Source organism: Silurus meridionalis, chromosome 14, assembly GCF_014805685.1.
Source record: "Silurus meridionalis isolate SWU-2019-XX chromosome 14, ASM1480568v1, whole genome shotgun sequence".
Classification (NCBI taxonomy): Eukaryota; Metazoa; Chordata; class Actinopteri; order Siluriformes; family Siluridae; genus Silurus; species Silurus meridionalis.
The window spans coordinates 14,696,908-14,710,967 of record NC_060897.1 but is presented as its reverse complement, the minus strand read 5'-3'; the positions used below and the strand labels follow the sequence as shown (position 1 = coordinate 14,710,967).

The following is a 14,060-nucleotide window of genomic DNA, read 5'->3' as shown; positions in this document are numbered from 1 at the left end:
TGAAGAGACGCTTGCCAACTATCTCTTTCCCAGGTTCGCCTCCTCCCTTAAGACCCCAACACTACCCCCAAAGCCCCTACGTAATATGTTGGCGTTAGTGGGTAAAGCTTATGCTTCGGCAGGTCTAGCCGCCAAATAGACCGCTAGAGCCATTGGCCGGTCTATGGCCGCTCTGGTGTCTACAGAGAGGCACCTGTGGCTCACTCCGTCAGAAATGTCTGAGAGACAGGGCCATACTGCTGAATGCCCCACTAGCTTCTTCTGGCCTCTCTGGCAATTACGTAAGCGTGGAGGTTAAAAGGTTTCAGGAAAATAAGAAGCAGGTGGCGATGTCCCGTGCCACTCACATGAGGATGCTCAGCGGGTGCAGCTTCAACCGCAACCCTCCACCTTCCATTGAGAGGTACAGAGACCTGTGAGGTGACAGATCTGATGACTGTCTCCTTCAACAGGAAGGCTTCGACAAAAAAGTCCTAACACAGGTTCTTCCGTTTGGCCTTGCCCTTTCACCCTGCACCTTCACAAAATGTATGGTTGCAGCTCCGGTTTTCCTGAAATTTCAGGGCATCCGCATCTGCATTCTCAACTACATGATTGGTTGATTTCAGCTCATTCAGAGCAGTTGGCAGCCCAGCATTGAGATGTCGAATGCGCCGGTGCTTACGTGCCTTAGATGTTTGGAGGGATCCCGGGTTCTTATCTCTAGGCCCTATCCTGGGAGTCGTCGTGTAAGTTTAATGACAGATGTGTCCCTCACAGGGTGGGAAACGATCATGAGTGGTCTAAGGTCTATGGGAAGGGACCTATATACTTTGGCACATCAACTGCCTAGAGATGCTGCATCAACCATCAAGGAGGTCTTCGCTCTCATGCCCTGTACAGGCTGGCACACCAGATCCTCCTTTAGAGCAGGTTTGGGAGAGATTCGGAAAAGCCCAGGTGGATCTGTTCGCATCTCAAGAGTCATCACATTGTCCCCTATGGTTCTCCCTTACTTCTCATGCCCCACTGGGGCTGGATGCTATGGCTCAGGCGTGGCTGAAGCTGCATCTGTACACCTTTCCACCGCTGCTTCTGAGAGTTCTGGAGAGAGTTCTACCCTATGGTAAAGGGTTTTCTCCGCAGCATTCGGAGGCTGAGGCCTCCAGTATGACCTAGAGTGCCTGGGTGGGACCTGGCCATCGTTCTTGCCGAGGCATCTTAGAGGCACCTTTCCACCCCAGAACGAGTTACATCCCCAAGGTGCCCTCGGTCCTCCCACAACCTTTAAGGTTACAGGCATTCTATCCTCCTCCGTTCCAGGCCTTAGACTAGGAAAAACTGAACTGACACTTGTTCCCAAAGCGTTTTGACGCAGCTCAAATTCCTAAGAGGGAACATCTCTAGGTTACGTATGTAACCCTAGTTCCCTTAGGGAACAAAACACTCTTCTGGCATCCCTGCAGCGCTTCATTCTCTTTTACAGAGAGAGGTGGTAGCTCAGTGGTTAAGGCATTGGACTTTGGCATAAAAGGTCACAAGTTCAAATACCACCACCACCACCAAGCTGCCACTGCTGGGCCCTTTAGTAAGGCCCTTAACCCGCCCTGCTCAGTTGTAAGTCGCTCTAGATAAGGGCGTCTGCCAAAATGCTGTAAATGTAAATGTAAGCTGGTGCCAGCTTCACTCTGTGTGTGTGTTTTATACTTCCTGGTCGTGATGTCACCCCGCCTGTGACGGCCAGTGTCTAATTGTTTTTCCCATAGTGTTTCAACGCAGCTTCTCCTTTCCTCAGGAAACTAGGCTTACATACGTAACCTAGAGACGATTTAACTTTTATATGGGTATGTATAACAAGACTTTCATGTTTACTCAATCATACTAAGCAGTATATCACAGACCTTTTTTGTCAAATGCTATTGCTTGTGCTTATGGGACACTTCATTTATCACATATACACTAATAGGTTTTTATTATTTATGTAGTTTGAAGTTTTCTGATCTTTACTTAAATGTGAACACTGATACTGATACTGATACTTATACTTTATTAACTGTTCTGTACTGTGCAAATTTTTGATGAATGAACATAATCAAGACATATATACCCCCTTTCACTAAAATACAAAAAACAAATTTAATAGTAATTTCAACCGAAATTGCAATTTTAGGGCGCATGTTAAAGATTCCATGGTGGGAATATTGACTGAATTATACAAAAAAATACAATCAGTAGTCAGTATCATGACTAGGCAAAACGTTTATGTTAGAAATATAGGTAAGCAAAGCCTTCTAGTTTGCATTTTATGTAGCTTTATCCACATGTTAAATGTAATGTTTAACTATTATTAAGTTATGCAGTACAGTACATTACAGGTAGTTTAATTATTTAATTTTAATGCCAATAATCACTCTAATTTGAGAAATTCTAGACTCAACATCATAAAGGCTTCATAGGATGAAAAATTAAAAGTGCTGGTACCCTCTTACAAATTAGCTTCATGTATACATTGTTAGATTAAGAAAGAATATGCACAAAACATCATTTATAATCATTTCTTCGATTAAAATATAGTGAAAAGCCAACCCAAGCACAAACTGGTATTAAATAACAGAAAGTCATTAGTGGTTGCTTTCATATCATTTAGCATGACCAATATTCCATTCAACTTGTAATAAGTAACAAAATCTAACAGTGAAATAAAAGTGAATTTTTTTAAACTCATATAAGCTTGGAACATTTTGAAGTCTTAAAAAGATTTATGAAGGTGTTTTTGTTTTTGGCTCCAGTGTCCCTTTAAGATGCAAACACAATGATTGCTTTGTAAATAAGAATGTAAATTATTTCTCTGTTTTTGAATTCCAACAGTGTGACACACTCTGCACCCAGACCGAGCTGATTAGCCTAAACCAGTCCTTTGAAAGTCAGATAAAATGATCTTAAGCCCTAAAAAACATTAATTGTCAATGAGGCTATTTGAGGTGGTGAGGCTGTGTCAAGGCTTACATCTATTTTGCTTTAGTACAAAGCTGATAGCTAATGATAGAGAGGTGATGTGACCTAACACAACTATATGCATATACTACAAAAACAAACAAACAAATATATAAATTATTGGTTGAATACAAAAATTATGTCTATTCGTTTGGCAAATAATGTAATCTTCATCAATCGCAAATTAAAAATGTGCAAGCATGTCAAGACCTACAAAGTCACAGAGTGATTGTAGTAGGTGGGAGCATACTGTAGTTTATAGGGAGAAGATGATTTAAAGGGTAAGCCAGAAGGATGATGGTTGATGAGCCTGTATTATATATGCATTTTACTTCATTTGTACTCACATCTGGATTTTTTTAGTTTAAAGCTTATTTTCCAGGAAAATGTGTATTTTATATGTATGCATATGTATTTTAATCTAAATATGGTTTCTTCCTAATCTCCTATAAGGGACATAGAGAATGTGATGGTCCCTTATAGAAGATCAGGAAGAAACCATATTTAGATTAAAATACATGTGTATCCGATGTTGTCCCCCCCAAAAAAGGGCAAAGTATTTTCAGTACTTTTTTACATGATCTTTCTGACTTGACTTATCAAATAATACTACTAGACAAGAAGAGTCTGGGTCAGAGTCTAGGTTTTATTATTATACTTTCTGTTTTACCAGCTCTGCTTGATTGGTAAATAGGAGGGATCAAGGCATGGATTTATAGACATATAAGGAAGAAAAAGTTTATCCTGCTGAAAAAATACAGGCAGTCAAACTATATGCAAATGGAAAATATTTACCTAGGAAAAAACATAAGAGAGAATGGCATGACCCTTCCTACATTTTGAAAGAAGCTCTTAAGGACTCGCAAATGCATATGAACTCACATACAAATGTTCTCCTTAATAAATATTTCCTCAATTTAAAAAATGAAATCAGAAATCAGCAAGTGGACCAAACATAAAATGAAAAAAAAAAAAAGATTATTTTAAGAAATTAAGCAATGACTGAATTAAGATATTTAATGGAATTAAGAGATCCAGGTTGGCTCAGAACAACAAGTCTAATATTGGCAAGCAGAGACAGGCTTTTAGGGAAGGGGGAATATGAGAAGTAAAATAAGAAAAAGCATAATTTTATGCAGCAAGATATTGTGAATAAAGAGGAAAAAAAGAAGACAGAGAAAGGTGGAGTCAGTGCCTTGCTGTGTGATGTCAGAGGCAAGAGGTGTGTTGTCCTGCTGAGCCTAATCCAGACTGATTAATGAAAAGAAAACAGGCAGCTTTACAACTGCAGTAGGATAGAGAGAGACAGTAGCTAGTGAAACGTAGTGCCAAAAAAACCTTTGTAGCACTGAATGACAATAAGAAACAAGACGGATGAGAAGATTTGGAACCAGAGAATTTGAGGAATTATTAGAAGGACCTGTTGTAGCCTTGAAAAAAACACGTTACCTGCAATTTTAGGCATCTAATACTAAAGTGTAGTTATCTGGTCAAAATGGCTACCAATGGAATAAGCAAATCTTTAAAGCTCCAATTTGGGCTTATCAATTCTGAGAACCGATACCTCACAGCTGAGACTTTTGGCTTCAAAGTAAATGCATCTGGCACGAGCATGAAGAAAAAACAACTCTGGAGCCTGGAGCAGGATGACCAGGATAGTCAGGTGGTCTTCCTTCGTAGTCACCTTGGCCGTTACCTGTCCACAGATAAACTTGGCAAAGTGGATTGTGAAGCTGAGGTTCCAGACTTTGATTGTCGCTTCCTGATTATAGCTCAGTCTGATGGCCGCTGGGCCTTGCAGTCCGAGCCTTATCAGCGATATTTTGGAGGCACTGAAGATTTCTTGACCTGTTTTGGGCAGACCATAGGAGAAACTGAGCTGTGGTGGGTTCACTTGGCCCACCACCCACAGGTTAATCTTCTGAGCGTAGCCCGCAAACGCTATGCACACTTGTCTGATTCAAGTACTGAGATTTCGTTTGACAGTGATATCCCATGGGGTGTGGACTCCCTGATCACCCTGGTGTACAAGGATGGAAAGTACAGTGTGAAAACGTGCGACAACCGCTTTCTCACTGCCAGTGGAACGCTGGTAAATGATTATGGTCCTGAAACAGCTTTTACATTGGATCTCAGGTCTGATAAGTTGGCTTTCAAAGACAACGAGGGAAAGTACCTAGCCCCATCGGGTCCTTCAGGCACTTTGAAGTCTGGGAAAAGTACAAAGCCAGGTAAAGATGAGCTTTTTGATCTGGAGGAGAGTCATCCACAAGTGGTTTTCCAGGCAGCCAACAATAGATATCTATCTATCCGTCAAGGTAACCATTATGCTTTTTCATTTTCAGCAGATATATATTGTACATTGATGATACATGAATAAATAGATAGTAAGGCACTAAGGTGTGTTGTAATATTATGCATTTAATAATGTCAAATTGTGAAATGTTTATTATTTTTATGTTTACTATTTGATTTTGATTTTTATTAATAAATGCAAGATTTTTTTTTTTATATAGTGTGTATATATATATTTATACTGTTTTGGAAAAAAACATGGCCAGAGTATAATCAGTATGTTTAACTAGCTAAAGTTGGAGTTAGCTTAGCTCAGTAGAATGCTAAAATAATGTTGTTTTATTGTTATTTTTGGATGAGGTTCTTTTACTGCTTTAAACTTTTTAAACTATAACCCACCAAACAGTACACCCTGAGGTCACCATGGCCTTCTATGAATGCTAAGAGCACAGGTAGACATTTGGAACAACCTAGTTGCTTTTTTAGGCACATATATCTGTAGACCTGCTTCACAAAGGTCTGCAGTTTTATTCTGCACTCATACAAATTATAGGCCAGCAACACTCATTACTTTAATAACAGTAATGGGATAATGGGCTGGAAGTGTAACCTTGTAGGGCAAAATAAGCTTCCGAACAGCATATTTGTCAGACACCAGTAAAAGAGAATGAAAAGAAAACTGCTCAGTGTAAGGTATAATGAGTAAACAGAGAGGAGAAATTTAATTGCTTCCAAATAGATACTCATTTTCAAGGTCATGCTTAATCTATAGAATTAAAATTAAAATGTGTTTTGAGAATTATTTTGTTGTACAGTATCCTGTATCCACATTATTGAACCACTGCAAATGCTTCACACATTAAAGTAATCAGCTATCTAGCCTCGGGCAAGACATTTGTAGCCTTTTTTTATCTTTAAAGAAGAATAAATTACCTCTGTTATCCTCACTGTACATTCACTGCAGGTTGTGGCCACATATGAGTTCTTAGCCAAAGATTATTGTTATAACAAACCTAAGTACTGTATTGTGATTATACAGTAGAAGGGTTAATAAGGTTTGTTTTATCAAGAAGGAAGGCAGGCAGATGAAACTGATCTAAAATACAAGACTTAGTTTAGGCACATTTTTATCATATTTTTAGAAGAAATACAAAGGGAGAGGCAGATTGATTGCTTTTAATCATGGTAATCTGGCTGGCATATCTCCAGCAATAAGTAATATCACTAAAATTGTATTCATTTGCTATGAATCCAATTTTATTCATCAGTGGTTAATTGAACAGTGTACAGAAAACTACATTAAACAAATGTCCTTCAAGCACATTTTAAACTACTAATAGCCTCTTTAGAATCTGTCTGAACTCAATCAGTGAAAAAATAAATACTGTTGATTACATAATATTGAGAAAGCAGATTTTAATATTAATTAGCAGGAATTTTTAAAATATATAAATATATATTTTTTAATGAAAATGAAAAAAGTGGGAGTAAGACATTTTCCTTACATCAGCTTACAGATCTTTAGCTTTGAAGTCCTTTATGTTGATTGGAGTACAGCACATAAAGCTGCTTAGTTGACCCTTCACTGCACATTTGCATTGCACCATGAATAGATCTACTGCAGCAAGCAAATGAACAGCTTGGGAGGAGGATGTGTTGTGCAGGATTATTTTACTAACAGGCTTAAAATAAAAGAGTGTAGGTAATTCTTAGACATTCCATGTTGTTTAAAATCTTTCTTTTTTTTTTTATTTAAAAAAAGGGTAATAGGCATTTTATGTTTGTTAAGGGGTTTTATTTTACATTAAATCCTTAAGCAAAATAAAGTAGCAAAAGTGAAATATATAATTTTATCATGTTATTTTACCAAATATTTAGTTGGAGATGTGAACTGGTTAACATTGCAGCTTTATATATCATGATAAAAAACACAGGATACCTATCACATTCTCTAAGGCCAAAGGAATATTTTTCCATTGTTGTGGTTGCGAATAATGAATGAAAGCCAGAAGTTGGCACAAATCTACACTGAGATCATGCTAACTAGTCTGTTACATGCATTCACGATTTCCTCTGCCCTAGTCTGTTTAACAGAAATCACTTGCTTATTCATGCCATTAAATTCCCAGAAAACCTTAAAAGAAGAATTGCAGTATAGAGCACTTTCAAATGATCTATCTCACCCTCTGCCTCCGTTCTTTTCAATATTAAGGGTGACCCCTATGGCAGAAATGAAGCTTTTTTTGTCATTTAAACCACTGATCACCCTCACAAATACATCCTTTTTTTTCAGGTGTCAGTGTCTCAGCCAATCAGGATGAGGAAACAGATCAGGAGACATTTCAAATGGAAATTGACCAAAACACTAAGAAATGCATGTTCAGAACTAACGCAGGGACTTATTGGACACTTGTCATTCATGCAGGCATTCATACTACCGCTACAGAAATGTAAGGCAACACCAAGTATGAAATTTAGCTTACTTTTTTAATTCAAATATAATTTTTTTTTTTAGTGAAGGTGCATTTTTATTACACATTAGATGCATTGCTAGAAGCCTGAAAAGGCTTACCTACTAAGTTTGACAATAAAGCAAAGTAGATTATAAAAAATATTCTGGAAGGTCTGTTTCATGAGCAATTAAACATGGACACGTTATTATTCATTTAAACCAAATATTCAGTGGTGATAATTTGACTAATCTTGCTATATATAGCAGTTATATTTTAGATTCTAATTTTGGTTGTATCATTATTTAGAATTTCTATGAATCTGTACATTCTGTACATCCATTTTATATATTTATATATATATATATATATATATATATATATATATATATATATATATATATATATATGTATATGTGTGCGCTTAGAATTATTCATTGTGGATTCCCTCACCTACAGTGAGCCCAACACAATGTTTGACATTGAATGGCTTGGGGCAAGAGTGGCTCTTAAAGCTAATAATGGAAAATACGTCTGCAACAGGAAAAATGGACAGCTTGCTGCAGTCAGTGATACAGTGGGTAAGTGTGTAGTGTGTATAGGTAATATGATAATAGGTCAGCTACCTAACCTTATTAACCCAATCAAATTTCATTACTACTACAAGAGCTGAAAAAGGAACAAAGTATAAGTGTTCTCTCTTGTTTGCTTTTAGGCATTGATGAGCAGTTCTCCTTGAAGCTAATCAACCGTCCAATCCTAATCCTGCGAGGGGTAAATGGCTTTGTTTGCCATCACAAGAGCGCCATTACACTGAATGTCAACCGCTCTGTTTATGACATCTTCTCTTTGCTCTACAATGATGGTGCATATCATATACAATGTAAGTTTATACTGTATATACAATGGGAATTTGTTCATAGTTTCTTTGGATGTAGCATAGAAGGAACAATAAGTGAAATAAGTAGGTCTATTTTAGTGCCTATCTGCCTTGGCTGAGTTCTAAGAAAAACTAACTTTCTTGGTATCTTCATAGGTGGCAGTGGAAAGTTCTGGTATGTCACTAGCAGTGACTTGGTATGTGTAGATGGTGAAGAGCCAGAGAACTTCTTTATTGAGTTTCTGGAGCTTGGAAAAATGGCCATCAAAAGCAAAGATAGTAAATATCTACGTGCTGATCAAGGAGGCACTCTCAAGTGTGATGTCACTGCTATGGACAGCTGCTGTCTCTGGGAGTACTAATTTTTGTATTAGTTGCTGTTAATAGCTGACTTGTTTTATGAATTTCTTTTAAATACTGTCAATATATATACTGTATACTCAGGCAAAGTTTTTAGTGCTATCATTGTTTTTGTATTTTTGACTACTGTACATTGTGGAGAAGCTAGAAGAAAAAGAAGTACATTGTTAATGTTTATCTTAACTAGCACCACATGTAATTCCTGATTCTTTTATTCTATTTTATATTTTTATTTTAAGCTTTTACCACATTAACCTCCCTCTAATATCTATACATACATAATACTTAAAAAGTAATATAATGTTCTCAGAATGCTGTTGGTGTGTTCTTATAATAAGGTCTTGATGATTGAATCATCAAAGGGTTCTTGTTTTAGGTGGCTTTAAGTGTTAATAGTCCACATGGTAACAAAGTGGATCTATTATAAATGTAACTTTTTGCCTCTGCTTCATTAAAAAGCTAATTTCAATGAATTATATTTCCACTGTTTCATTATTATGAAAGTCAAGTAAGGTTAATTTCTGTTAAGATTAAATTAAACAACTTATTCAGACAAGTTTTTACCACAGAAAAATATTTCCATTGAAAAGTTTTTTTCACCTCATATTTGCCAACACTGCTGAGATTAACCTGAAAGATGCTAAAAGATGTGTCCAGTGAATAATATGTCCAGAATTGTTGGTAAACAATAAAGGATTATGTAAGATAGTGTATATAAGATAAGCTAAAATTAGCTAATGGTAAAAATGGATAGAAACTATGAAGATAATTCATACTGTGTATGTATTAAATACTACAGCTAACTTAACAAAATAATGTGGGTAGGATAATAAACAACTGGAAACTCAGGACTCTGCCTGGTTGAAAAGGCCACTGCCACTTGGCAAGCAATTCTGAAATAAAGATGGGAATCAATACTAAGATTTTATCTCTTAGTCTCATTTGGGAGCAATGTCAGCACTACAGCCAAGCTCAAGTGAGCCATTCTCGAGCCAGTGGCCTGCAATGACCCATTTGAGCACGAGGCAGCCTCCCAAGACCTGTCTGAAGCTGAGGCCTCTTAAGACCTGTCTGAGCCCAAGGCAGCCAGAGGCATCCTCCCAAGACCTTTATTGGCATGAGGCAGTCTGCCAAGACTCATCTGAGCGTGAGAGTGACATCGAGACCACTTCTCATGGCCTGACCATTCTAGTGGGTGACATAGAGACCTCTCCCAATTCAGGGTTCAACAACCTGTTCCCAGAGAGGGTGTCCCAGTTCCCCAACAGAGACAATTCCTGCTTTCAGAACCAGGCTAAAGTATGGATATTTGGCCCACAGAGTTTAGACAACCTAGGAGGGAGGAGTGACTTTTGTAGGAAGGGTAAGTCAAAGATCCCTCTTCTGTCCATTTGTGGCATATACAGCATCTCACAAAAGTGAGTACACCCCTCACATTTCAGCAGAGGTGCCAAAAGTACATACATCCTTTACCTAAGTAGAAGTACAGATACTCATGTTTTAAAATACTCGGGTAAAAGTTGAAGTACTGATTATACTTTACTTTACTAAGTAAAAGTAAAGAAGTCTTGGCTCTGACATGTACTTAAGTAAAAAGTAGTTATTACTTTTAACTGTTTTAGTGTCACACTGGTAACTGGACCTCACATCATATTAAGTGTTTACATTACTGACTCCCTCTGTCTCGTCCACTTTAGTTTTAGTTTTTTGTTGGTTTTTGCCCTGCTCATCCTTAGCTTCGTAAACTAGTCTATGTCTGTGGTAAATGAGAGCTGGAGTTTATACACCAGTGGATTAAAAAAGACACACAATGACAGGAAATCGGTTGATAGGCTGAAATCAGCGCGCAGTGAAAATTAAAAATATTAACATTTCACCAAATCGATGGATTAAAACTTAAGTAACGAGACAGTTTTAAAAATGTAAGAAGTAAAAAGTACAGATATTTGTGTAAAAATGTAATGAGTTAAAGTAAAAAGTTGAAAAATAAATAGTGGGGTAAAGTACTGATACCAAACAAATCTTCTTAAGTACAGTAACGAAGTATTTGTACTTTGTTACTTCCCACCTCTGCATTTCAGCAACCATTTTAGTATATATTCTCCAAAGATTAAAGAAATGAAACTTGGATATATTTTAGAGTAGTCAATGTGCAGATTGTATAGCAGTATACATTTACTGTCCTCTGCAAATAAATTACCATACAGCCATCACTGTCAAAATAGCTGCCAACAATAGTGAGTACACCCTGAATGAACATGTCAAAACTGTGTCTAAATGTCAATATTTTGTGTGTGTGCACGATTATTATCTAGCACTGCCTTAATCCTCCTGGGCATAGAATTCACCAGTGCTGCACAGATTGTTGCTGTAGGCAAATTTACTTGGTACTCATCGACGAGAGAGAGAGAGAGAGAGAGAGAGAGAGAGAGAGAGAGAGAGAGATATTATTCATCCCAATAGGAAATTTACATTCACAAATTTACATAAACTTGGCCTGTTCCATCTGAGCCAAACAACTTTATCTTAGTCTACTCAAACCACAGGACATGGTCCTAGTAATTTATGCTCTTGGACAGGTTGTTTTCAGCAGACTGTTTGAGGGATTTCTTGTGAGCCAGCTTCAGAAGATGCTTCCTTCTGGGACGACAGCCATCCAAACCGACTTGTTGCAGTGTGTGGCTTATGGTCTGAGCATTGACAAGCAGACCTTCCGCTTCTGCAACCTAAAATCAATGCTGGCAGCACTCATGCATCTGTTCTATAAAAAACAGCTTCTGCACCTGACGCACAGCACATTTTTTTTGTACTGTAACTCATTTTCAGGGTGTTACTAATCTTCTTATAGCCTAGGCCATATTTGTGGAGATTTTCAAATCCTATAAGCCTTAAAACCATAAGGTGCCATGTTGAACATTCACTGGTCAGTATGCGAGAGCTGTACGTAAAGTACCAAATTTTAACTGCTCTAATACAAGATACACAAATCTCTATGGTTTTTGAAGCAGACAAAAACATGATGAATAGGACATATGGCTTTGCTTTTTTTTGGTTAAATGTCATATGGCTGTTATTACTTAGGATGTTCTTTTGTTGCCAACTATTTTGACAATAATTGCTGTATGTTGAGTTATTTTTAGAGGACAATACATCTGTACTGCTAAACAAGCTGCACATTGACTACTTTAATATAAGTCCACGGTAAAATTTTGTTATAGGATTTTCCCTTGAAAAGATATACTAAAATGGTTGCTGAAATGGGGGTGTACATACTTTTGTGAGATACTGTATGTGCATACAAATAGTAGTTGACACAAAGTACATGCCCACTCAGAGTGCGAGTATGTGTTTCTGTGTTTATGTTTCCATTTACTTTTGTTTTGATCTGTGTCTAACGTGCATCTATATTTTTAATAATGTTCTGGTTCATTATTGTGTGTATATGCACCTCTTTGTGTGTGTTTAGTTTTTGCAAAGTACCTCGTCCAGTTAGCTGTCGATTACAGAGCCATTTCTAGTTTCATGGTTTTCTTGTTTTTTCCTCCTTCTTGTTTTAAGTTCTTGTTTATGCGTTCATATTGTTGTTTGCTAATTGCTAATTGCCTGACCTTAGCCTTGTATGACTGTTACCCTGTTGTAAATCTATAACCCAGTACATGTATCTGCTTTCTGCCATCGTGCTTCCTAACAGCATACACTATACAGAACATCCTGTAGTATTGCTTAAAGCTCAAGGATATACCATAATTTCCGGACTATTAAGCGCACCCAAATATAAGCTGCACCCACTGAATTTTACAAAGATTTTTATTTTGAAAATAAATAAGCTGCAGGTGTCTACACTGAAACTAATGAACTTTACACATGCTTTAATGAAAGACAGTGACTGTTACATGGTGTAACGGGTGAAATATGTTGTGGTTCCTTTAAGAGCAAAGCGGCATTTTGGGAATAGCCTGCCGCCACATTTTTCCGGTATTACTGCATGTGTTACTGCAAGACCGAGGAATATGTCCTTATTATTTTCTAATGTTAATTTCGAAGTTTCTTTGACCACCCGTTACACTGTTGCCAAGAAAATTAAAAAAGCACGAGTTTTGGAAACCTGTCTGTGCTTATATGATTTCTGTTGCAACTGGAGTTAGCGAGCTCTCCCTTCACCCAGACTCAACGCGTTACAACAGCTTGTATCTAAACAGTAGCCTACCAAGAAAGTCATTGTTCACTGTCTTCCTTCTTCCTTTCACAACTATTTCTCTCGGGAGTTTATCTTTTGTCATCGTCGTGTGTTTAAAAATCACCATCGGTGAAGCTTTTCTCCCGATGCCATGCAGCTCAGAACACAGGTGAAGTGCGTTTTTTCGTTTTAGTTCGGAAATTTAATTGGTCTAAAATGATGTCGCTCAGTTTTTTGGCTTGAAGTTTGTGATCCGGGAAAAACCCACTCACAAATTAGCCGCTTCGTTGTTTAGGCCACGGGGTTCTAAGCGTGGGAAAAAAGTAGCGGCTTATAGTCCAAAAAATACGGTACTTAACATTTTACCAGGTGTAATTTTAGCAGTTGTACCAGGTTTCTTTAATTACATCTTTAATCACAAGAAGAAAAATCAGGAGAAAAATCTGTGAAAGCTTACCAAAAACAATACGGCTTCCAACCATTTATCTCAATTTCATATTTTTACCCACATAAATGTATAAATCTGGCTTTTAATTAGCCTTTTCTCTAACCCATCTATTTGAGGGTAAAATACACCAGTGTAGATTGCTTTAATTTATAAACATTTTTGCATCATGTCCCTGACATAAATGAAGTGAGCTGATCAGTTAAGATCTTGTTCACAGAGGCACTGCATTAGGACATCGCATCATTTCACATGAGCTAATAAAAAAAATTATGTTAAGCTGTCTAATGGCTTGATAAGATTCATACCAATACTTTTTGTGGACAATACTGTAAATTTCATATTAGTAATATAAAGATAAAGGACTAATGTGTTATTTGCTGTGACGTGCCCAGCTATGTGATAATAATGAGCCATGAAAGTTATTGTGTGTTTGTTGCACAGGAACATTTGTCCAGTGACAATGTTGATTGAATACAA

At 37.3% G+C, this 14,060-nt stretch overlaps 1 protein-coding gene across 1 annotated transcript; it reads left to right on the top strand.

Moving 5' to 3' along the window:
- The first annotated feature begins 4,204 nt into the window (after window positions 1–4,204).
- fscn2a (fascin actin-bundling protein 2a, retinal) lies at window positions 4,205–9,431 on the top strand. The gene is made up of 5 exons (XM_046865572.1): window positions 4,205–5,291; window positions 7,562–7,718; window positions 8,178–8,299; window positions 8,434–8,601; window positions 8,755–9,431. The coding sequence occupies exons 1-5, from the start codon at window positions 4,469–4,471 to the stop codon at window positions 8,958–8,960; spliced, it is 1,476 nt and encodes a 491-aa protein (XP_046721528.1). The 5' UTR covers window positions 4,205–4,468; the 3' UTR covers window positions 8,961–9,431.
- Window positions 9,432–14,060: the final 4,629 nt, after the last annotated feature.

Excerpts from the sequence above, each read along its gene's own strand:
- fscn2a (XM_046865572.1), top strand. The coding sequence starts at position 4,469 with ATGGCTACCAATGGAATAAGCAAATCTTTAAAGCTCCAATTTGGGCTT. Across the intron at positions 7,719-8,177 it reads CATACTACCGCTACAGAAAT|TGAGCCCAACACAATGTTTG; the intron begins GTAAGGCAACAC and ends CCTCACCTACAG. Across the intron at positions 8,602-8,754 it reads TGGTGCATATCATATACAAT|GTGGCAGTGGAAAGTTCTGG; the intron begins GTAAGTTTATAC and ends GTATCTTCATAG.